At 45.8% G+C, this 25,805-nt stretch overlaps 1 protein-coding gene across 1 annotated transcript in view; it reads right to left on the bottom strand.

Moving 5' to 3' along the window:
* Positions 1–18,250, bottom strand: part of ANP32B (acidic nuclear phosphoprotein 32 family member B) — a 74,436-nt gene extending 56,186 nt beyond the window's left edge. Inside the window, exon 1 of the mRNA XM_082263539.1 lies at positions 17,871–18,250. Within this exon, the coding sequence (XP_082119665.1) occupies positions 17,871–17,924 (54 nt within the window). The 5' untranslated portion in view covers positions 17,925–18,250. The remainder of the gene's footprint in view (positions 1–17,870) is intronic.
* Between the last annotated feature and the right edge of the window lie 7,555 nt (positions 18,251–25,805).

The following is a 25,805-nucleotide window of genomic DNA, read 5'->3' as shown; positions in this document are numbered from 1 at the left end:
AACACAATGGCTCCTCGGGAGGGATTCCTCCATCAACACAGACTATGTTGATGGGGGAATCAAGCAACCTGTGTTTGCAGGAATGAAATCGCTCTGTCTATTGCCAGGCAATCACGCGTATTATGCGTAGATTACTGTCCAAAAATGCAGATTTTTCTATTTTGTTCTTACTGAAGAATGCACGGCGCTCATTTACGTGCCTGTGTGCATAGGCACATTACAATGAATGAGCTGTATTTTAGCTCAGGAAAAGAAAAAAAAAAAAAAGCTATACTAAGATTTTTTAACTGCAATGTGCAATAGGCCTTAAACATATTACCTGTAAAGCCCCGTAAACACGCAACGATTATCGGCCGACCGATCGTCCGTCTTTTGTCCAGAGTTGTGTTTTGTTGGTTGGAATGTGCCTAGACTGCACACGAATTTTCTCGCCCAACAAAATTCTACTTCAGAAGTGATGTCATGTGTTGGTTTGCTTTCTTTGTGTTCTTTCTTCTCTGAGCATGCCCAGATTTGCTCATCAGATTTTTCCCTGTCGAAATCTGTACTGACTGCACGAAAATCGGCCATTATGTTGACGGCCAACAAACATTTTATAGCCTGCACACCAGATTTTTTTCGGCCGAAAAGTCGGAGTTGGTTGTCGGAAGCATCATACTAATAAGCCGAAAATCGGCAGATCGGTCGTCGGACGAAAATTCTCTGCCAATTTTCGACGCGTGTGTACGGGGCTTTACTACTAAAAGAAACATTACAGTCCTAATTCCTGAAATAGAAATAAAAAAACTCATAACCTAAGATTTCAACCAATGTAACTTTTATAGTTTTTGCCTTTTTACAGAACATTTAATTAGATTGCCATTCATAATCGTTTTCCCCTTTCCATATTTTCCAACTTTTTAAGACACAAATGGCACTGAGCAAATAATAAATCCGCTTAGCATTCTAGTCCGTTCTTTTACATACCATACCTAAATCCCTTATGCAAGTATACGTCCGCAATAATCCCATTGCCCTCCGAAATTATGTATATGTTTTATACATTGATGAAACATAAAATAAAGGCACACCAGGCAATAGGACACTGTCTCTCAAACATAAAGGAAAAAAAAAAAAAAACACATTCACATTGTAGCAACATTTACCAGTTTAATAAATGTGGATTATACTTTTATTCAAAGAGCTGCACTTCTTGAAGTGGGAGTAGTATTTGATATCTAGTACATCAGCCTCTATACTTCCAGAATTGCTCACCTTCTTTATAACCATTTTCCACTTGCTAAGAAACGCATGTATTTATCTGTCAGATCAAAAATACTGAAGCTGCGGTTGTTGACTAGTGTATGTAAACCCCACTGCTAAAATCTCATAAGCTTTGACATTTTAATAATGCTTCAAAACCTATTTTTAACATTGGCAGCTTTTTTAAAAAATAAATAAATACCTGGTGGTTTTACCATGGTAGCCAATCAGCTTCTAACTTCAGCTTATTCAATGAAGCTATGACAAAAAAAAAAAAAAAACTGGAAGCGGATTGGTTTCTATGCACAGCTGCACTAGATTTTGCAGGCTCTAGTTTTAGTAAGGGCTCTTTCACACGGGCGGTCCGATCAGATCCGCCTGTCAGTTTTTTAGGCGGATCTGATCGGATCCTCCATGCAGCTCTATGGGGCAGCGGGTGTCAGCGGAGGTCACCTCCGCTGACACCCGCTGCCATCCGCATCCGATCCTGTGCTGAAATCTGGACGGATGGAAACCCTATTTTTCCATCCGTTCAGTAATCGGAGCGGAGCGGATCTGATGAGAGCGGACAAGCGGTCCGCTCTCCTCCGATCCCCCATAGAGGGCAGCGGGTGCTGAGACACCTACCTCTCCGCTCTGCAAGCGGAGACGGAGCTGTCATCCGCCCGGCTCAGCGGGGATCGCGGATCGATCCCCGCTGAGCAACACGGATCCGCCTGCGAGGCGGACCGTGTGAAAGAAGCCTATATCAACCCCTGTGATTGTCTCAACTCTACTCCTGTGTTGTCTCCCTGTGATATGGCCTCCCAATGGAGCCTACAAGTGACTCTTTCAACCCAAATAACATTTGCATAAAGGCATAAAGTGGCTGCAGGAAATCAGCATCACTAGGATGCAATAACTGATGAGAAAAGGTGTGTTTTAAATAAAGTGATATTAACCGGTTGCCGACCGCCGCACGACTATATACTGCGGCGGTCAGCCCCGGCCAGGCAGAGTGACGTATCGGTACGTCACTCGCCTGTCACTGACTTGCGAGCCTATCGCGGGCGGGCACGCGCCCGCCCGCCGCGGCTCGTTCACAGACAAGTCAGTGCGTGTGACCGGCGGACTCGATGTCCGCCAGTCACACTGCGATCGCTCCTGTGAAGGGAGAAAGACAGAGCAGCTTGTGTAAACAAGCTGCCTGTCAGTTCTCCCTGTGTAAAAGTGAAGATCTGTCCGTTCTACTATGTAGAACGGTTGATCTTTGCTTTTACACCAATAGGAATGTCCCTACACAGTTAGAATCATGCCCCTAGGACACACTTAACCCCTCCCTGTCCATTAAAGTTAACCCCTTCCCTGCCAGTGTCATTTTTGCAGTAACAGTGCATATTTATAGCACTGATTACTGTAGTAATGTCACTGGTACCCCCAAAAGTTTCAAAAATGTCAGTCAAGGGTCCGATCTGTCCGCCGCAATGTCGCAGTACCGAAAAAAAATCGCAGATCGCCGCCATTACGCGTTAAAAAAAAACACACCAAAAATGACAAAAATCTTTCCCTTTGTTAGTAAACGCGATAACTTTTGCGCAAACCAATCAAAATACGCTTTTTGCGATTTTTTTTACCAAGCATAGGTAGCATAAAACAAATTGGCCGAAAAATGTTAAAAAATTTTGATTTTTACTTTTTTTTTTGGGGAATTTCATATAAAAAAATGTGAAAAATATTGTTATTTTTGCAAAATTTACGCTCTTTTTTTGTTTATAGCGCGTGATCAAAAAATCGCACAGGTGATCAAATACCACCAAAAGAAAGCTCTGTTTGTGGGAAAAAAAGGACGTCAAATTCGTTTAGGTACAGCGTCGCACGACCGCGCAATTGTCCGTTAAAGTCACGCAGTAAAAAAATCGCAAAAAAACCCCTGGTCCTTTAGCAGCCAAATCCTCCGGGGCTTAAGTGGTTAAAGTCTTTTTTTTTTTTTTTTTTTAAACATGTTCTACTTACCTGTTCTGTGAAGTGGTTTTGCACAGAGCTGCTCGGATCCTCCTCTTTTCCAGGTCCCCCGCCAACTCTTGGCCCCTCCCTCCAAGCAGCTTGCTCTGAGGGCACCCAAGCAGGCTCGCTCCCAAGTTCTGGGAGTCCATTCACAGAGTTGCTGCTCAGCCCCGTCCCTCCCTCTTCTGACTGTCTCAATGGCAGTGATTGATAGCAGTGGGCGCCAATGGCTGCGTCAGCCAATGAGGGAGGGGGGGGAGTCCCCAGAGAGCCGGGGCTCTCGTGCACATCGCTGAATCGAGATGAGGCTCAGGTAAGTATTAAGAGGGGCTGCTGCACAAAAAAAACCTTAAGCCTTTAGAACCACTTTAAATAAAGGTGATTGCTATAGACATTGCTTTAGCAAACTAATTATTATTTAGTTAGGATTTATAGCTACTTCAAAATTGCAAGGTTCTTTTTACTTTACTACATTAAAGTGAGTCACTGACCCAACTTATGCCTGGCACACACGTTATGTTTTTGCGTTCAATTCTGCGGACTAAAGGAAAAAAAAAAAAAAAAAAACGCACAAAAAACTGAGAGGTCGCCATACTAACTATGCAATGTCAGTGCGGTGATCCCCGCACTGAGCTACTGTGTTCTGATAAGAGGGACTGCACTCCCACCAGAACACACTGATCAGTGATCACAGCCATTGGCTGCCAATGCTGATAAGTAGGGATGATCTCCGGTGTGTTCGGAACATAGTCCCAACCCACCTTAGCAATCGCGTCAGGATCCCGTCACTGCACGCCGCCAATCATAGGCAGCGAGTGTATGTGCAGCTGCGAGCCGGGACATGCTTCACTGCCTATGATTGCCAGTGTGCAGTAAGGGCTTCCTGGCGGGATTGCTCAGGTGGGTAGGGACTACGATCCGAACACGCCTGAGCCCATCCCTACTGATAAGCTGCTGGTTGGATGCTAGTTTTCCAGCATGTTACTTCGACAAAAGCTGGTCATTGGACCAACTTCTGTCGGACAGACAGCGGTACACATTTGTCCAAATGAGAGCCAGTTCCTGCTGAACTGGCCGATATTCACATTGTGTGTACCCAGCCGAAGTCAAGGTCTTCAAAAGGACATCTAATAAGGCCCTATCAAACAGTCTGGAGAACACTTTGAAGAACACACATCTGTCAGATTTGGGGTAGTGACCTATGTTAATCTAAAGCTGAACTTTCGTGTGTCTCAGACTTACAATTTCAATTCATATTTTATAACTGCCACAGTAACGGAGTTGCCTTCGTAAAAATAGGCAACACTAAAATAGAAATAGGTTATCACACAGGTCTACATTACAAGGTCCAAAAGGCTAATAAGACACATTAGTCCTAAGAGAAATACATTTTAGATTTATATTTATGGTATACATTTTATATACTTATACCATATTTGGTATCTAACAAATCTTAATTTAAATTCTATACATAGTTTGGTTTTCAGATTATAAAACTTTGTGGCCAGTGACCGGTTACCAAATCACTTAAGTGGCCCTCGTTCTTCAATAGGTTGAGCACCCCTGGTGTAGGGAGACAACTCTAGTCCCTGCATGCAAGGGTGGCTCCAAAGAATGCTGGAAGAGAAAGGCACCACCCTGGAACAGGAAACCTGAATCAGTGGTCATGGAACCAGCTTAAACTTTAACATAGGCAAGGAGCAAGGAGTAGAAAACAAAGAAGCTGTAAACTCAGTAGGTGATTAAATAAGATCCTGGACATGCTTAAAAAACTGAGGGTTTATTACTCAAAATAGCAGTAATTTAGAAGAAATTTAATAGCAGCGATTCCTGCAGGTTTCTCACATCAGTGTGAACTGGTCCCAAAACAATATTCATTACACCTAATGCAGTCCCCTAAGACCCTGCTGTGACACCTTCTCCAGGGACAAGAAAAAGCTGCTGCCAACGGCAGCTGGGACTCTCGGTTTTAGGATTAAAACTACTAAAGGATAGTGAGAGTTACTTTGACTTGCTCTGCAAGTGATCTGAACTCTGTACTGAACCAAAGACCAAGTGAACTTCACTTAAAGTGGTTGTAAATGCTAAAGGTTTATCTTCCTGCATTCTATGTAAGAAGGCAAAAAAAAAAAAGCCTGAGTGCTGCTCCCCCTCCCGATCCAGTGATCTCAACAGGAGCTTCAGTTGTCCAGGGTCTCTCTCTCTCTTCTGTGGATGAGACACAGCAGCGGGGGCCATTGGCTCCCACTACTTTAAATCACAGCCAGTGAGCCAATGAGGAGAGAGCGGAGGCAGGGCCAATCCACAGCCCTATAAGCCTTATGGATGCTTTTGGGTTTATTTACTAAAGGCAAATCCACTGTGCACTACAAGTGCGTTTTTTCCTACTAAAGTGGAGTTATCCTTTGAACTAGTTGTACAAAAAAAAAAAAAAAAAAAAGGATATAATAATTTTTTAATGGACAGATAACACATTACATAGAGTTTTCATATCATTTTCATATCTACCTGAAGATCAGCTTTCGTTAAAAAAATACTAAACCCGCATGTATAAAATAGGTCCATGATGTACAACCTCTTTACATGACTTCCGGCCCATTCACACTAGAACGCAGTGCACCATTGTGCACATGATTTGTGCATCAAGGCAAGTTGTGGGGTGCAGCATTAGAAAGGCCATTCAAAATAAATATGCTGTAACACTTCAAAACTTGAAGATATAGGTCATGCTACATTTTTTGCAGTGCACCAACTCATTTTACCAGGCGTTTCTGCTAAATTTTAGTTTCAACAGGCCTTTTTACGAGTAAGGACCAGTAGGTTAAAGCACCTGGATAAGTTTGGGACAACCCTAATGCAAGTATGTAAGAAGTAGAAGAAGCCATGTTTGGAAATAGACTGCCAGGTGGTATACTGGACAATATCAATGTAACGTAGCAGCTGAATCAGAAAACAAAGAAAGGAAAGAGCATTGCAGTTAAAATATAAAAGTTTGCATTCAAAATTTTTTTTTTTTTTTTTAAAAACTATTGTACAGGACATTTAAATTAAAATAGGTGCTTTATTATTTTTTCTTTTTAAGAAAAATGTTTCAATGAAGTATTTTTACAGCCAGCAATGCCTGACAGATCACTTTTACAAGGGGCAGAAGGGGGTCCCCCTCCCTCAGCCTATCCTGGGCTCTCCAGTTTCATTAGGGAGCCCTAAAACCAATGTGGGTGGTTGCGCCGGCTTACCATACGGACAGTGGAACATCTGTTCTCTTTGGTTCTTTTAATAATAATATTTTATTATATCTTTTCATGTGACAACACTGAAGAAATGACACTTAAATACAATGTAAAGTAGTGAGTGTACAGCTTGTATAACAGTGTAAATTTACTGTCCCCTCAAAATAACTCAACACACAGCCATTAATGTCTAAACTGCTGTCAACAAAAGTGAGTACACCCCTAAGTAACAATGTCCAAATTGGGCCCAAAGTGTCAATATTTTGTGTGGCCACCATTATTTTCCAGCACTGCCATAACCCTCTTGGGCATGAAGTTCACCAGAGCTTCAGAAGTTGCCACTGGAGTCCTCTTCCACTCCTCCATGACGACATCACAAAGCTGGTGGATGTTAGAGATCTTGCGTTCCTCCACTTTCCGTTTGAGAATGCCCCATGGATGCTTAATAGGGTTTAGGTCTGGAGCCATGCTTGGCCAGTCCATCACCTTTACCCTCAGCTTCTTTAGCGAGGCAATGGTAGTCTTGAAGGTGTGTTTGGGGTTATCATGTTGGAATACTGCCCTGTGGCCCAGTCTCCGAAGGGAGGGGATCATGCTCTGCTTAAGTATGTCACAGTACATGTTGACCTTCATGGTTCCCTCAATGAACTGTAGCTCCCCAGTGTCGGCAGCACTCATGCAGCCCCAGACCATGACACTCCCACCACCATGCTTGACTGTAGGCAAGACATACTTGTCTTTGTACTCCTCACCTGGTTGCCACCACACACGCTTGACACCATCTGAACCAAATAAGTTTATCTTGGTCTCATCAGACCACAGGACATGGTTCCAGTAATCCATGTGCTTAATCTGCTTGTCTTCAGCACAGATGCTTTCTTCTGAGAGAACAGCCATGCAGACCAATTTGATGCAGTGTGCGGTGTATGGTCTGAGCACTGACAGCCTGACCTCCCACCCCTTCAACCTCTGCAGCAATGCTGGCAACACTCATTCGTCTATTTCCCAAAGACAACCTCTGGATGTGACGCTGAGCACATGCACTCAACTTCTTTGGTCGACCATGGCGAGGCCTGTTCTGAGTGGAACCTGTCCTGTTAAACCGCTGTATGGTCTTGGTTACCATGCTGCAGCTCAGTTTAAGGGTCTTGGCAATAGCAAACCTTGGCACTACAGATGCTTTGGAACTACATTTCCCATGATGCTCAATTACATTGCACAGTGCATGAGCATCATGGGAAATGTAGTTCCAAAACATCTGGGGTGCCAAGGCTCACCATCACTGGCCTAGGCCATCTTTATGTAGAGCAACAATTCTTTTTTTTTTCAGATCCTCAGAGTTCTTTGCCATGAGGTGCCATGTTGAACTTCCAGTGACCAGTATGAGAGAGTGAGAGTGATAACACCAAATTTAACACACCTGCTCCCCATTCACATCTGAGATCTTGTAAAAACGAATGAGTCACATGACACTGGGGAGGGAAAATAGCTAATTGGGCCCAATTTGGACATTTTCACTTAGGGGTGTACTCACTTTTGTTGCCAGCGGTTTAGACATTAATGACTGTGTTATTTTGAGGGACAGCAAATTTACACTGTCATACAAGCTGTACATTTACTACTTTACATTGTAGCAATGTGTCATTTCTTCAGTGTTGTCACATGAAAAGATATAATAAAATATTTACAAAAATGTGAGGGGTGTACTCACTTTTGTGAGATACTGTATGTAGGTACTGTATGTAGGTCCTGCATGTAAACTGTGATCACACCACACGCAAGATATTCCCGCGAGCGTTTAGACTCTAGACTGAGAGCCCCTATGGATCAGACTTGTTTTTCCAGCACATCCCACAGAAGCTTGGCTGAATTGAGACCTGGAAAATTTGGAGGCCAAGTCAACACCTCAAACTTTGTGTTCAGCAAGACATTCTCGAACCATTTCTTCAGCGTGGCAGGATGCATTATTCTGATGAAAGAGGCCACTACTATAGGGGGTTGGGAGGGGGCAGAGGACACTGCTTTTGGGGGGGGGGGGGTTGCTGTGAAGGGGGCAAAGTTTACTACAGTGACACTATGCGTTCTTCAAGTCAGTTTTTTTTTTTCAATTGGAGGCTTCCCTTGGGAATCTTTGATTTCTTCCATATTGTCCAGGTAAATCTAAGCCACTGAAAGGTTCTCTATCCCTTAGGTAGGTAGTACATGTCAAGTAACACTCACATGGATGGCAGAAACTAAAGCTTCCCAGCAGACCATTGCCCACAGCATCACACTGCCTCCTTCCCCATACTTCATCCTGCTGCAATCTCTTCCCCAGGCAAGTGAGACACACTCACCTTCCACATGATGTAAAAGAAAATGTGATTCAATAGACTAGACCACCTTCTTCCATTGCTCTGTGGTCTAGTTCTGATCCTCACTTTGGACACTGGTCAGCATGGGCACCCTGACCAGTCTGCAGCTCCCCACCTCCATACACAAACTACAATGCCCATTTTTTCTGCTATTAACAAACACATCAACACATTTACTAGCTGTCTAATATATCACAGTGACTTTTAGATGCCATTATAAGTTAATCAATGTTATTCACTTAACCTGTCAGTGGTCAAGTTTTGGAAGATTGGTGTATATTATAGCCATGTTTTAATTTGCATATGCAAATAGATCAGGAACAAAAAAAAAATTGGATTAAGATATTTGAGGAATGATGTCTTGATTTACATTTAAGAGAATAAATACTTAAAAACTAGCATTCATATTGCTACTATACTGTATGACCTCCAACAAATCTTTTGCATCTGGACAGGAAAGTTGGATACTTGTGAGACACTGGTAGGATGCCTATAATTATACTGTCAGCCCTGGTACACATTCCTACGATCGCGGAGATCGCATGTAATTCAGAGCGCACTGCTCCTAAATTACATGCGATCTCATGTGCGGTGCAAATTTCAGCCATACAGTTTGTATGGCTGAATTCGCACTGCATCCGCACCAAACTCGCACATGAGACTTTTTTTTATCCGCAGCAGAATCGGATCGCATAGTGGTTCACACTAGTGCGATCCGATTCTGTGCGAACTTGCAGATCGCACTGCGATGTGCGATCGCAACTGGGGGTGTCGTTAACTTTTAATTGACACCCCCTGCGTATCGCATATGGCAGTGTGAACTACCAGAGGTGTGGATGCGACGTGGGATCACGCTGCATATTCGCAGTGTTCCCGCATCGCACAAATGTGAACCGGCACTTACCGTTACATCCAAAAGGGAAACAGTATCAACATAAAACAACACTATGGGTCCTTTCACACGGCCGCTCCGTGTGTCCGCAAATCATCCCATCCGTTTGCGGATGATTTGCGGACATAATGTAAGTGAATGGCACTGCGGATGTCAGCGGAATACCATCCGCTGACATCCGATTTTCCTCCTTTCTTTCCTTTTTTCGAATGGAACAGAACCCCATTTTTTCTTCCGTGTAAAAAACAGAAAGGAAGGAAAATCGGATGTCAGCGGTGTCATCCGCTGACATCCACAGTGCCATATACTTACATTATGTCCGCATATCATCCACAAACGGATGGGATGATATGCGGGCACACGGAGCGGATGACAGAAATGTCATCCGCTCCGTGGAAAAAAAAAAAAAAGTCCTGCAGCGGACCTTTCACACGGAGCGGCCGTGTGAAAGGACCCTATGTAAAAAACTACAAAATATCAATAAGGCTGCAATCCCACCTGGACGTTTTCTGGAATGTGTGACAGAGCCACAAAAAAAATGCTTGCTCAATTTCAGAAACCTGCTGCAATTTCACTGCAAATGGATGTTGCATTGCGGTGCCATTATTTCTTAATGGCACGCCAAGCGCTGGTAGCAGACATGCGTCTTGTCCTGCTACACATGAACCATGCATTACTCAAAAAAAACAAAACGTTTTTGAGCTTTTTTGGGGTGTTTGTCAGGCGTAAGGCAGCCCATTCAAGTGAATGGGCTGCCCTATGTGCGATGAGCAGAAACGCTCCAAAAACGCACATACAAATAAAACAATAAAAAAAAAAGTGCGGTAACTCAAGCTCCTGCTATGCTTAGATGTGACTAGGGTCCTAATGTCTCTTAGCACACAGATCATACATATCCAGGCCAACCATCCCCAACTAGGGTTCTTCCAGAGGTTCCTTGAGCAATGGCTAATTGACCTCCCATTTGGTGGTGCCTGCATAGTTCCTGGTTCAATGTCAGCTGCATGACACCAAAGATAATTTTAGCTTTCTGTAAGGGGGCATTCGTCCCACAGACCGCCAATGTTAGGAGGGGCAGTCATCCCACAGACCATCAATATGAAGGGGACATTTGTCTCAAATACCAGCGTATGGAGACATTCATTCAGACAGATCAACAATGTAAAAAAGGGAGATCTTCCTACAGACAACCAATGTAAGAGGACATTCTTCCCACTGACCAAACGTAGGGAGACCTTCTCTTTCAACTAACCACCAATGTTAAGGGGACATTCTTCCCACAGACCACCAATGTAAGGAGACATTCTTCCCACAGACCACCAATGTAAGGAGACATTCTTCCCACAGACCACCAATGTAAGGAGACATTCTTCCCACAGACCACCAATGTAAGGAGACATTCTTCCCACAGACCACCAGTGTTAAGGGGACATTTAAAAAAAAAAAAAAACACCAATGGAAGGTTTTCTTCATACCAACCCGAAAAATTATTTTTAACAGGAGTCACCTGAGTCATGAAAAATGAGTGGGTACCTCATAAGTGAAAAGGTCCAGACGGGCTGGCCCAGGCTATAGAATTTTCTGTCACTGTGTATGAATGGGAAAGCTAGACATTAAAGATGGAAGACATTTAAAGGTGAGATGCTTTTGAACTTCAGTGCTAGAAATTATTATATTTTAATGCCAAGCACACACTATCAGAAAATCAGATAGCAAAAATCGCTTTCGGAGGGATCATACGATAATCTGATTGTTAGTACGAAGCTTTTAACCACTTTACCACTGAGTACCGTATTACTACTGCGGCAAAGTGGCTCGTTATCGTCTGACGATGTAGTACTACGTCGTAAGACACTCCCCCTGGTGGGCGGCACTCGTGCGCCGCCGGAGGCTCGCTCCCGCTGTATTCAGTCACAGCGGGAGTCGGGCCAGGGGAGGAGCAGCGGCGATCGCCGCCGCTCTTCCCCGATCGTCGGGGATCTAGTGTGCAGATCCGCCTGCTTGTGTAAACACAAGCGGGCGGATCTCCCAAGTGACAGGCAGGGTCAGATTGCAGGGTTCAGCATAGCTGAACACTGGATCTGTCCTTGTGTAACTCAGTCACCTCCCCCCCCACACGTCAGTAAGCACCAGGCATTACGCGTTAAAATAAAAAAAAAACCCAAAAATGACAGAAATCTTTCCCTTTGTTAGTAAATGCAATAACTTTTGCGCAAACCAATTTGAATTACGCTTATTGTGAATTTTTTTACCAAACATAGGTAGCAGAAAACAAATTGGCCAAAAATTTTAAAAAATTTTGATTTTTACATTTTTTTGGGGGGAATTTCATATAAAAAAATGTGAAAAATATTGTTGTTTTTTCAAAATTTACGCTCTTTTTTTGTTTATAGCGCAAAAAGTAAAAAAAAAAAAAAAAAAAACGAGCGATTAGTCTGATATTCTTATTGTGTGTACGAGGCTTTAGAATATTGTGAACTGCGAGAAACCCAAAAATGGATTCTTCAACAAATGGAGGCTAAGCGTTCACTAGAAGCCAAGAATTACAGACTATGAATGAGAAGAAAAACTTTACATAAGACAATTATTCGAGGAAAAGTTGAAGAGGAAAGAGCAAAACAGCAATGACGTAGCTGGATCCAGGCATGGAAAGCTTGTAATCACTCTCTCCAAGACTGAAAGTCCAATTAGAAGACAGAACCATCTCAAAGGGGTTGTCAGGAGTCAACATTGACTTGATGAGACTTATAACACCACTCAGGGCATTGTTAATAGGGACAGCAACAATAAACATGCAGGCTGGGCATTTCTTTGTTGTTTTTTATGCAAATACATTTTTTTTTTACATTTAAAATTTAGGTCACATGTTCAAAAATGTCCTTCATAAATAAAATAGATTGTGGTAGGGATGTGGCACAAGTCAGGTCATTATCATATGGCGGCCCTTTTTTAGAGACAGACGTAGATGGATGAGGTGATGAGAAATCACCCAGTTTGAGGAGGAGACAATAAAATCATATAGCACTGCTCGTTTCCTCAGATGGGGACATTTCTTACAAACTTCCTGGCACGGAGCAGCGCTGAGCCCCCTCAGAGGAGTGCCACCTTCCACAGAAGGCAACGTGCAGACAAAAGGAGCTGAGAAGAAATGCCCGGACACCCCCGCTCCATACAACGGGGCAAGATGGAGGGGGAAGGCGGGCACTGCAGCTGTCACCAGAGGAGGAGAGCGCCGACAGCTCGACACATTCAACATGGAGCACAGTGAATGAGGAGGAAGACGAGAGGACAACATGGCGAAGTCTCCTCCTCTGACATTGCCAGGCTGAGGCCTGAGGGACGTCGAATACAAGTCGCCAGGCCGGCTAAAACTGCGTGTACCTGGGCGGGGGGCACATTAACCCCATTAATACGGTTATTGTATTTATTTATTACTATGTAGATCGCTATATGTTTATGTGTGTGTGATTAGGACGCCACATTCCCCTCCCCCTCTGCTGCTTAGCGCTTTCCCGCCCGACAAGCAGAGGAGGAAGAAGAAGAGGAGGAGGGGGGGGGTCATGTCTCCGTATACACGATCTCTGTTACAGAACACGCACTTTATACACCGTCTGTACAGTGCTGGGTACTCGTCTACACCCTGTACAGTCACCTCAGCATGCCGTGCCTCCATTAACACATACATGTCACCGGGCTGCTAACTCAGAACGTGCACTGCCAAGGAGGGGGTCCATAGAAACTGGGTGCCATGCATTACAGGGGCCACACTGGGTGTCTGTGGGTGGGAAAAAGGGGGCTACACTGGGTGACATAAGTCTATGAAACCAGGGGCCACACTGGGTGTCTGTGGGGGGAAAAGGGGGCCACACTAGGTGACATATAGAAGGTCTATGAAACCAGGGGCCACACTGGGTGTCTGTGGTGGAAAAGGGGGCCACACTGGGTTACATATAGAAGGTCTATGAAACCAGGGGCCACACTGGATGTCTGTGTGGGGAAAAGGGGGCCACACTGGGTTACATATAGAAGGTCTATGAAACCAGGGGCCACACTGGGTGTCTGTGGTGGAAAAGGGGGCCACACTAGGTGATATATAGAAGGTCTATGAAACCAGGGGCCACACTGGATGTCTGTGTGGGGAAAAGGGGGCCACACTGGATTACATATAGAAGGTCTATGAAACCAGGGGCCACACTGGGTGTCAAACACAGGATGCCTGTGGGGGAAAATGGGGCCACACTGGGTGACATATAGAAGGTCTATGAAACCAGGGGCCACACTGGGTGTCAAGCTCAGGATGTCTGTGGGGTAAAAGGGGGCCACATGAAAACAGGGGCCATGCTGGGTGTCAAACACAGGATGTCTGAGGGAAAAGGGGGCCACACTGGGTGACTTATATAGGTCTATTAAAATGGGCCCCAGTGGGTGTCAAATACAGGATGTCTGTAGGGGGGAAAAAGGGACACGCTAAGTGCCATACATACAGGGGCCACACTGGATGTCTGGGAGGAAAAAAAGGGGCCTTACTGGGTGGCTTATATAGAAGGTTTATATAACTGAGGCCCATACTGGGTGACATATAGGTCTATATAAAAAAGAGGGTAATACTGGGGGGGGGGGGGAAATGCACCATACCAAGTGCCATACATATAGGAGCTACACTGGGTGACTTTTAAAAGTCTATGAAAACAGGGTAAACACCAATGTCTGTGGAGGAATGCTAAGTGCCATACATACAGGAGCCACATTGGGTGACTTGTATAGAAGGTCCATGGAAACAGGGTGACTTATATAGGTCTATGGAAACGGCCACACAGGAGGTCTGCGAGAAAAAAAAAAAGGGGCCACATTGGGTGACTTGTATAGAAGGTCTATGAAAACAGGGGCTATACTGGGTGTCAAACACAGCACATCTGAGGGATAAAAGGGGGCCATGTCAAGTGCCATACATACAGGGGCCATACTAGGTGACATAAATGGTCTTTAAAACAGGGGCCAAACCGGGACGTAATAGTACGTCTGTGGGGAAAAGGGGCCATACATACAGGAGCCACACTAGGTGACTTGTTTAGGTCTATGAAAACAGGGTACCATACATATGCTATTTGGAAACAGGGGTCACACTGGGTTACTAGTATAGGTCTTTGAATACAGGGGCCACACTGGGTGACCTGTATAGGTCTTTGAATACAGGGGCCACACTGGGTGACCTGTATAGGTCTTTGAATACAGGGGCCACACTGGGTGACTTGTATAGGTCTATAAAAACAGGGGCCACGTTGGGTGACTTGTATAGGTCTATAAAAACAGGGGCCACGTTGGGTGACTTGTATAGGTCTATAAAAACAGGGGCCACGTTGGGTGACTTGTATAGGTCTATAAAAACAGGGGCCACGTTGGGTGACTTGTATAGGTCTATAAAAACAGGGGCCACACTGGGTGACTTGTATAGGTCTATAAAAACAGGGGCCACACTGGGTGACTTGTATAGGTCTATAAAAACAGGGGCCACACTGGGTGACTTGTATAGGTCTATAAAAACAGGGGCCACACTGGGTGACTTGTATAGGTCTATAAATATAGGGGCCACACTGGGTGACTTGTATAGGTCTATAAAAACAGGGGCCACGTTGGGTGACTTGTATAGGTCTATAAAAACAGGGGCCACGTTGGGTGACAAGTATAGGTCTATGAATACAGGGACCACGCTGGGTGACTTGTATAGGTCTTTGAATACAGGGGCCACGCTGGGTGCCTTGTATAGGTCTATGAATACAGGGGCCACACTGGGTGACTAGTATAGGTCTATGAATACAGGGGCCACACTGGGTTACTAGTATAGGTCTATGAAAATAAGGGCCACACTGGGTGACTTGTATAGGTCTCTGAATACAGCGGCCACACTGGGTGACTTGTATAGGTCTCTGAATACAGGGGACACACTGGGTGACTTGTATAGGTCTATAAATATAGGGGCCACACTGGGTGACCTGTAAAGGTCTATAAAAACAGGGGCCACGGTGGGTGACTTGTATAGGTCTATGAATACAGGGGCCACACTGGGTGACTTGTATAGGTTTATGAATACAGGGGCCACACTGGGGGACTAGTATAGGTCTATGAAAATAGGGGCCACACTGGGGGACTAGTATAGGTCTATGAATACAGGGGCCACACTGGGTTACTAGTATAGGTCTATGAAAATAAGGGCCACACTGGGTGACTTGTATAGGTCTATGTATACAGGGGCCACACTGGGTGACTTGTATAGGTCTATGTATACAGGGGCCACACTGGGTGACTTGTTTAGGTCTATGTATACAGGGACCACATTGGGTGACTTATATAGGTCTCTGAATACAGGGGCCACACTGGGTGACTTATATAGGTCTCTGAATACAGGGGCCACACTGGGTGACTTATATAGGTCTCTGAATACAGGGGCCACACTGGGTGACTTATATAGGTCTCTGAATACAGGGGCCACACTGGGTGACTTGTATATGAATACAGGGGCCACACTGGGTGACTTGTATATGAATACAGGGGCCACACTGGGTGACTTGTATATGAATACAGGGGCCACACTGGGTGACTTGTATATGAATACAGGGGCCACACTGGGTGACTTGTATATGAATACAGGGGCCACACTGGGTGACTTGTATATGAATACAGGGGCCACACTGGGTTACTAGTATAGGTCTATGAATACAGGGGCCACACTGGGTGACTAGTATAGGTCTATGAATACAGGGGCCACACTGGGTGACTAGTATAGGTCTATGAATACAGGGGCCACACTGGGTGACTAGTATAGGTCTATGAATACAGGGGCCACACTGGGTGACATGGAATAAGCTGCCTGGAAAGGGGCCACAACTGTATAGCATACACTTTCTGTTTGGAAACAAGGGGCATAACTGGGTGACATAAACTGTGTGGAAACAGTGGCACACTAGGTGCCATAAATAGTATATCTGTGGAGACAGGGGCCATGCATATTAGGTTTATGAAAACTGGGTGTCATACATGGAAGGGCCACAGAGGGTGGGTCCCCACACAATGGCAGCGCCCTAAGAATGAGGTAACATGCACACAGAGACAGTCCTCTCCTCTCAGACACATTATTCTAGGGAGATATCATTAAACTGTACACAGCAGCCACATGCCCCTTTTACAGCAAGTCATAAAAGAGCCCACCACCCCAGTGCAAGCCCACTTTGGGTCCCCTCATTCAAATCCTCCACAGACAGGCAACAAAGTAGCCTTCTACTTCCACAGTGTAGGATAGGCATTGAGCAGCACCCGGCTCCTGGTATAAAATGGGCCGTGTGTGTGCGAATAGCAGGTTAGTAATGGCGGAATGAGTGTCCTGTAAAGCTTGCAATCTAATATGGAGGCAGGAAATGACAGGAGGTATGAGTGATATGACTGAGCACACAACACATGCCTGGACTGTCCTCTTCAATACTTGACACTCTAAACTTCCCCGCACACTTCAGCCTGAGCTAGCACACAGCACTGACTCCTTTATTATCATCAGCCGACACCCCCAGCACAGGAGAGTTCTCATTACACTAAGGGAAAACAAGCAGATCCGTAGGGGGGGGTCAGTCCCTCCCCAATACTCAGCATGGTGGAAGGCAGACCTCTGACCAACACAGCGATCAGGTACAAGTCTAAAAACATGGCTCCCAGCATGGGGACCGAGCGAGCAATCACACAGGGAACTGTACAAACCCAAAGCCACCCTTCCTCGTCCATCTTATTCACCACTCCGCCATCCCTTTCCTCCCACTCACATCATCCTCCAACAAACAAAGATCCCAGCGATCGATAAAAACAACACAAAGTTTACTAGTAACTTCAACAGCTCAGTGCTGTGTGTGTATGTCACGATCACACAACAATCCGGAGCTCCTAGACTCTCTCCATGACATGACGTCTACACACAGCAGATCGGCTGGAGAGGGAGGTCACAGCAGCGATCAGCAAAGACGAAATAAATAAATAAGGCGAGCCCATGTGGTCTCCAAGTCTAAACACAAAAGTGATCCATGTAGGTGCAGGATGATAATAACAATGTGAGCGGTGCCTGCCCATCATCATGATGATCATCCTCCTCCTAGACTAATGATCAATGTGAATGCAATGAGCAGATCTTACATCAGACGGCGTCCTGTTCCTCAGCTCCAGGTGAATTCTCTTTTTCATGTCCATCTCGTTCCTTCTCACTAGTCGCTGTGTCTACAGATCTGGGATAGAGCTCTCTTCCCCCGTCCTGGCTTCTCTCTCTTTCTTTTTTCCCCCCTCTAGGTGATCTAAGCGAGAAATAAAAGTTTGGCAGGGTGGGGGTGGGAGGGCTGCACACTGCTCCTCTTGTAAAAAAAAAAAAAAAAAAAAAAAGAGCAGCAGCCCGAGGTGTAGAGGGAGAGAAGAGTGTGAGCGCTCTGTTGTATAGGAAACGTGTGGAAGCCGCTGACACCAAACGCCAAGTTACTCACAAGAGCGAGGAGGAGAAACCATGGAGGGAAAAAAAAAGAGCACAGAAATATAAAATAAAAAAAAAGACGCGGACACTGCCCCTGGTGGCTGCAGGACGTCATGGCAGCTTCAGACAGCAAATGCTGCAGCAGAAAAAAAAAAAAAAAAAGCAGAAGGGACAGAGCGGAAAAAAAGGTTTGCCTGAGAAAGCTTGTGTTACACGGCGGTTAGCTGACACATCCAAGGCTTGCATTTCTTTTACCTTGCTACGACAGTTTTTGTTTTTCTACACTGAGGTGCAAGACAGGTTAGGCTTCTAATGGTGTTGCATATTCAAAAACAACAACATGCTCCTGAAGACAAGAAAGGAGTGGCCCAGATGGTTCAGCTAAAGGGTACAGCTTTGTTTTAGTAGGAGTTAGGGCATCCCTATAAAGGAAAGTTCTCATAGGTACGTAGTCTGCATCTAAAAAGTCTGTCTAGTTCAAGCAATACAAGAAAAAAAAAAAATGCCATATGCAGATGCCTTCACCCACAGTTTATCAAAAGAAAGGAAAAAAAAACACAATAAGCATGGTCCAATTTGCTTCAACGAGGGAAAATAATACTTCCTGATTGCCATCAGATATTCCCTGGATCAACTACCCCTGGTGTTATTACCTGTAAGGCCTTTTTCACATGGGCAGACTGATCAGACCATCCAATGCTCTTTATGGAGCAGTGGATGTAAACAGACATGTATACATTGACACTAGACGACATCCGATCAGATGTTCAATAAAAACACAGATGAGGATCCTTTCACCATCCATCTGGCGGATCATATCGGATGACAGTGGGATGTAAACGGACAGGCAGTTAGTTTACATCTGACCACCCGTAGAGGAAAGTGGGCCGTGTCTGTGCCCACTCTGCATCACCAGAGTGATCAATGACCTGTCATCTGCCTGCTCAGTGGGGATCAGTGGAGAGATCCCCTGCGGAGCTGGCAGAGTCCACCAGTGTGAAAGAGCTCTAAGGCCACATACACACTGAGGTTGATTTACTAAAGGCAAATATACTGTTTACTTCAAGTGCAGTTGCTCTAGATCTGAGGGGAAGCTCTGACTTAAGGCGTAGCGCTGCTGATTTCTATCTAAACACGTGTAAGCAAGAATGCAGTTTTTTATTTTACTTGCATGTTCCCCCCTTAGAACTAGAACAAATGCACTTGTGGGTGCACTTGCAGTGCACAGACTATTTAGCTTTAGCAGAGATGTATAGTAACTAAGTAGAACTACTTCACTACTGTATTAAGGACCGAAAGGCGGTATCTGTACTTTCCTGGAGTAGAATTTTTTTCTCCTACTTCCACTTTTACTTCACTACATTTTTTCAATGATTTCAATACTTCTACTCCGATATTTTTTTTTTGTGCTGCATAGTTACTTGTTACAATTATAAAAATTACCACTGCCAGAACAGTAGATGGCAGGTTTCATGAAGTTCAAAAAAATGTGTATAATGTCATGTGTAAATCAGCGCATACGAAAATAAATGCTACTGTATGTATGAATAAAATGGTCTACATATCTGCTGTTAAGGGGAAAGAGAACCTCCCCCAACCAAGGAGAGTCACAAGCATACATAGACCTTTTTTCTGGTAAGAGGCTGATTTTGCTTTTTTCACTGGAAGTTGAGAGCACAGGTTTTGCAGTTTTGTTTCACTGGAAGAGTCTGTTTGGATATTATTTTGCACTTACCTTCATCCGCCGGGTAAGGGGGAAATCCACAAGGTGGTGGGAGTCTGCACCTATTATTTGGAATAGCACCTGTTTGATTCCTGCACCTTTGAAAATATATTCATCTTGTTTTGTCTCATATATATGGTATTATGGTATTATATATATGGACTTTTTATTGACTTTGATTTCATACACTCTTCCTTTATTTTATTATTGGAATATATTGTTGTATATCACATTGGTTTATATATGATTTTGCGCACCAATAAGCTGTGGAGAAAAAAAAAACATGCAGGGAAGAGAAGGAGGGATGCTTTAAAGGGGGAAGGGAGGGACATACTTTATCTGTTTTTGTTTACAAAAAGTTACAGCCAAAGGAATTGTGATTGTCCTTTAGGTTAATCATTTGAAATAATAAAAAACAATATGATGTTCAAACTTTTGACTTCTTTCTTTAATAACTACATAACACAGTACTTGTACTTTTACTTTCAGTACTTGAGTAGCACATTTTTTTTTAAAACTACTGGTACTTTTACTTTCAGTACTTGAGTAGCAAAATTAAAAAAAAAAACTACTTGCAATACTTAAGTACAAAAAATGTTGAATACTTTAGTACTTCTACTCAAGTCACTTTTTGATCGAGCACTTCCACTTCTACTCAAGTCACTTTTTGATTGAGCACTTGTACTTTTACTCAAGTATGGTTTTCGAGTACTTTATACAAGTGTGACCTTTAGTAAATTAATCCCACTGTATTCTCTATGACTCCTTTTCTCCTACATGAGTTTAGCAGTAGAAAAGCGTGATAAAAAGCTGCATTTTTGCCTTCAAATTCACACATCTGATATCAATGCATTCTATTGAGTAACTGTTAATAAAGTGAGGCACTACTATAAATAATAGTACGCCCTATCACCTATAAAGAATGCACTAAAACAAACTAAGGGTCCTTTCACACGGGCGGTTCGTATGTCCGTTTTTCATCCCATTTTTTTGCGGATGAAAAACGGACATAATGCATGTCAATGAGATTGCGGATGTCAGCGGATAACCATCCGCTGACATCCGATTTGCGTCCTTTCCTATCAGTTACATTTTTTGGAACGGAAGAGAACCCTATTTTTTCTTCCATTTAAAAAAACGTAACGGACGCAAATACGGATGTCAGCGGTGTCATCCGCTGACATCTGCAATCCCATTGACATACATTATCTCCGTTTATCATCCGCAAATGGATAGGATGATAAATGGACATACGGACACGGTCATCCGTGTCCGTAAAAAAAAGAAGTACCGGAGCGGATCAAAAAACAGTCCGCTTCGTGTGAAAGGACTCAAACTACCTAATTAAATATAATGGCACCTCCAAATCAATATGCAGTAGTAAAATGCAACAGTGAAACAAATAGTGCTCTTAATAAAGTGCAAGAAATATCTTTGTAAGTATAGCAAAGTCTATGATCACATCAATAAATAGTGATAACGTGCAAGTAGAGATAGATGTGCTCCGCTACTGTGTTAAGTTCATCTATTCATATATTAAATAAAAGTCCATAAACAGTCTTATGCATACCTTCCAACATTTGAGATGGGAGCGAGGAACACCTATTAGCAAAAGTATGTAAGCATAGGACACACCCCCTTAACCAATTCTGGATCGGAAGGATTGGCCCCCTAATTACCAGGCCATATTTTGCGATTCAGCACTGCGTTACTTTACTGGAAAATTGCGCGGTCGTGCAACACTGTACCAAAATAAAATTGATGCCTTTTTTCCCACAAATAGAGCTTCCTTTTGGTGGTATTTGATCACCTCTGCGATATTGTTTGCGCTATAAACAAAAAATTCTAAAAAAATATATCTTTCTCTTACGTCCTCCGACAGTCGCCGCCTCTTCATATTCGTCACATATGGGGTATTAGACTTTGCTCCGAAGGAGTAGCTAGGCAACAGAATATGTTAACAATAAAGCTTTAACATATCCCACCCTCAAGGGGTGGTCCCCTCAGTCAATACCCTCCTACTTCCTGCAACCATATCTCAGTTTTAATGTCTAGCTTGTCAGGAGTGGCTGGCTCTCTCTGTGCTGGGACTTTTTGTCCCAGACTCTTTCTTCTTTTTAATATTTTATTTGAGTTTTTTCTCTACCTTTACTTAGCTGTTGTTTTTGTCAGCATTAGTTAGTTCTTCGGACGAAGAGGATCATTCGAACTGGGTCTCGGGCTGATCCCCCTGATCGCAGGTCGTGGGTCAGTGGCTTCCCAGTCTGCCATCGAGCGTTCAGCCAGGTAACGCTCCTGGCACGGTGAACGACCCATCCCTGTTCGGTGCAGGGATGTTTGGTGAGGTGGCTACCTCACCGGACGCTGTGCGGTTTCTTAACCGCCATTGTGTGCGTCTTGAATTGCGACTCTCCCTGCCTCATGTGCAGCGGCTTGTTCGCCTGTGCGGGTTCCCCACGCCATATGAGGTAAGTGTGTCTATGTGGGGACCTGTCTGTCTGGGGGGGGTCTCAGTCTGGGACTGTGTAACCTGCCTTTAAATCACACTGCTTGTCTCCCTATCTCTCGGCTGCATGCTGTGGGCTGCAAGGGGGGGGGGGAGCTGTATGACACTGTGTGTGTCAGGCTGGGCAGTGTGGGAAGCTGTGTGCTGTGGGGCATGTTTTTAATGGCATGTTGGGGCATATACAGCGATCGCTGCGGCGATCTAACATGTATCCATATAATGGGATGAAATTGTGTGTGTTTTTATGCACTGTGGAGCGGCGGTTTCGGCGCCAAACGACGCCATTTTACCGGCGCCCGCTCCGGCCGCATGGTTTACATGCACTGCGGCCATTTTCTTGTAGCCTCCATAGGCTTACATAGAGCGCCCTGGCAGCATCACTTCCTTTTTCCTGGAACACCGGTCGAGGCAGCAGCAGCAGCGGGGTCTCCTCAGGTTTTATCCTTCTAGTCCTGTTGTCCATTGCCTGTATTCAGTCTGTATATTCCCTGTGGGGGTCTCATTGTGCCTGAGTGTGTGCGGTGGGCTGCGCTTACCGCGCTTGCTGAAAGGGGGCAGTTAACCCTTGGTTGTCTGGTGTACAGGGGCAATGGATTCTCAGGAGGGCAAGTTTCCCACAGTATTGGTGGAAAGCCAGGGGACCGCTGTTTCCCCCCCAGGGGGGGATTTAGCCACTATTGTGGCTGGCCTTGCTGCCCAGGTGCAAATGCTGGTGGCTGCTCAATCTACTAAACGGCCCAGAGTTACTCTGTCCTCCGATTCTGAGGGTGAAGGTGATGGGGCTGTTCTGGCAGGGACCTCCCTATCGGGGTCCCGCTCCGCTCTTGATCTGGTGGGGTCTGAGGTAGAGGCTGAGGTTGAGGGGGTTGATAATTCTCCCCCTGGCTCGCCTGAAGAGCTTGCAATCATGGATGAGTTGATTGCTTCCATTAAGCAGACGCTACGTTTGCAGGACGAAGTGTGTCCCCCCGCTGCCTTGGCGGCTTATGGGACGCAGAGAAAACGCAGGACGCCGCAGGTTTTTCCCTGCAATGCTGATTTTCAGCGCGCGGTAAAGGATCAATGGCGCGATCTGCGCAAACCTTTTGCGGTACCAAGTAAATTCAAGCTGCGTTATCCCTTCTCCCCTGCCACTGATGAACGGTGGTGTGTGCCTCCACCAGTGGATCATGCAATTGCGGTTTTGAACAAAGCCACTGCGATTCCTGCAGAGGGATCCCCTGTTTTCCGTGATGCCACGGATAGGAGACTGGAGTCTCTTGCCCGTCATACTTATTCTGTTACGGGTTCTATGCTTAAAGCTCTATTTGCTTCTCTCATGGTGGCCCAGGCGATCGCAAGTTGGACGCAGATGCTTAGGCGCGTCCTAGTGGCCGATTCGGCCTCGGCGGCGACCCTGGACATGGTGGATCAGATCCACCAGGGTGTCATGTATCTGTGTGATGCGGACCTGGACCTGATTCCGTTGGCTGCACGTGTGCACAGCGTGGCGGTGTTGTCTCGCCGCCTGGTTTGGTTGAAATGTTGGTCGGTGGACCAATCTTCACGTAAAACCTTAGCCAATCTGCCTTATGATGGGTCTCGCCTTTTTGGGGAGTCTCTGGATGTGTTGATTAAGGGGATCACCGGGGGTAAGAGCACTCTCTTGCCCCATTTCCCCAAGGCTAAGGGGGCTTCTGGGAAGAAGCATGCGAATTTTCGGCCCCCTCAGGGGTCCTTTCGTGCCTTTCGGCCGCACTACAAGGGCAAACCGTTCAAGGGCCAGGGCTCTCAGAAGAAACCCTGGTCTGGAAAACAGAAGTCCGGCCAATCCGGACCTGCGGCCCATAACAGTTCGGCCTGAAGGGGCGCCCTCACCCAGTTTTGGGGTGGGGGGACGCTTGCTCGGTTTTCTTCAGCCCTGGTTGGCCCGTGTGCGGGACAGATGGGTTCTGGAAATCGTTCGATCTGGTTACAAGATCGAGTTTCTCTCTCGGCCAGAGAGCAGATTTTTTCCCTCAAATCTACAACTGTCTCCAGAGCGCCTGCGGGATCTGCACCTGGCGGTGCGGGACCTGAGGGCTCAGGGAGTGGTGGTTCCGGTGCCTCATCGGGACAGATTTCGGGGGTTTTATTCCAATCTGTTCACCGTGCCCAGAAAGGAGGGCAAGGTTCGTCCAATTCTGGACTTGAAAGCTGTGAACCGCTCTGTGCGGGTTCGCAAGTTCCGCATGGAATCCCTGCGCTCGGTGGTGGCTGCCCTGGTTCCGGGGGAATTCATGGCCTCCATCGATTTGAAGGATGCGTATCTTCACATCCCCATATTCGAGGGTCATCAGAGATACCTTCGATTTGCCATTGCGGAGGATCACTACCAGTTCGTGGCGTTGTCCTTTGGGCTCGCCTCGGCTCCGCGGGTCTTCACCAAGGTGCTGGCACCGGTTCTGGCATTATTGAGAGCCCAGGGCATTTCTGTCCTGGGGTATCTGGACGACATTCTGATTCGGTCTGCGACCAGTCAGGGTCTGGAGAAGGACCTGTCTGTCACGATGCAAACTCTGCAGGAGTTCGGTTGGACGATAAATGTTCCAAAGTCGACGCTGAGTCCGTCGGTTCGTCTTCCCTATCTGGGAATGATACTGGACTCGGTGCAGGCGAAGGTCTTCCTGCCGGAAGACAAACTCAGGACTCTTCAGGAGGAAGTCAGGTCCCTCAGGGACGTTCCGAACTCGTCTCTGCGAACGTGTATGAGATGTCTGGGATTGATGGTCTCGGCTTTCGAGGCGATTCCTTTCGCGCAGTTTCACACGCGGGGTCTCCAGGCGGAGATCTTGTCCAAGTGGGACGGGCGACCTCAATCTCTGGATCTTCAGATCTCGTTGAGTCATCGCACCAGGGAAAACCTTCTGTGGTGGCTCCAGTCCCCGTTGGTGTCCGGGGGCAAGTCGTTTCGTCCGATCTCATGGACGATAATCACCACGGATGCCAGCCTGTCGGGCTGGGGTGGTGTTCTGGGCGTTCTGTCCGCCCAGGGGACCTGGTCGGAGGGGGAGTCTTCCCTCCCGATCAACATTCTGGAATTGCGTGCGATAAGGCTCTGTCTTCATCGCTGGACGGACCGGCTGCAGGGCTGCCCGGTTCGGGTGCAGACGGACAATGCCACGGCGGTGGCCTACATCAACCACCAAGGGGGCACCAGGAGTGCCCGAGCGGCTCGAGAAGTGGCCGACATTCTGTCTTGGGCCGAGACTCATGTCCCGGCGATAACGGCGGTTCACATTCCGGGAGTGGAGAACTGGCAGGCGGACTATCTGAGTCGCCAGACCCTGGATCAGGGGGAATGGTCTCTCCATCCGGCTGTCTTCCAGATGTTGTGCGCGAAGTGGGGTCTTCCAGATGTGG

This window comes from Pelophylax lessonae, assembly GCF_965119305.1.
Source record: "Pelophylax lessonae genome assembly, chromosome: 1".
Lineage (NCBI taxonomy): Eukaryota > Metazoa > Chordata > Amphibia > Anura > Ranidae > Pelophylax > Pelophylax lessonae.
The sequence above is the reverse complement of the archived record's forward strand: the minus strand, read 5'-3'. Positions and strand labels throughout refer to the sequence as shown.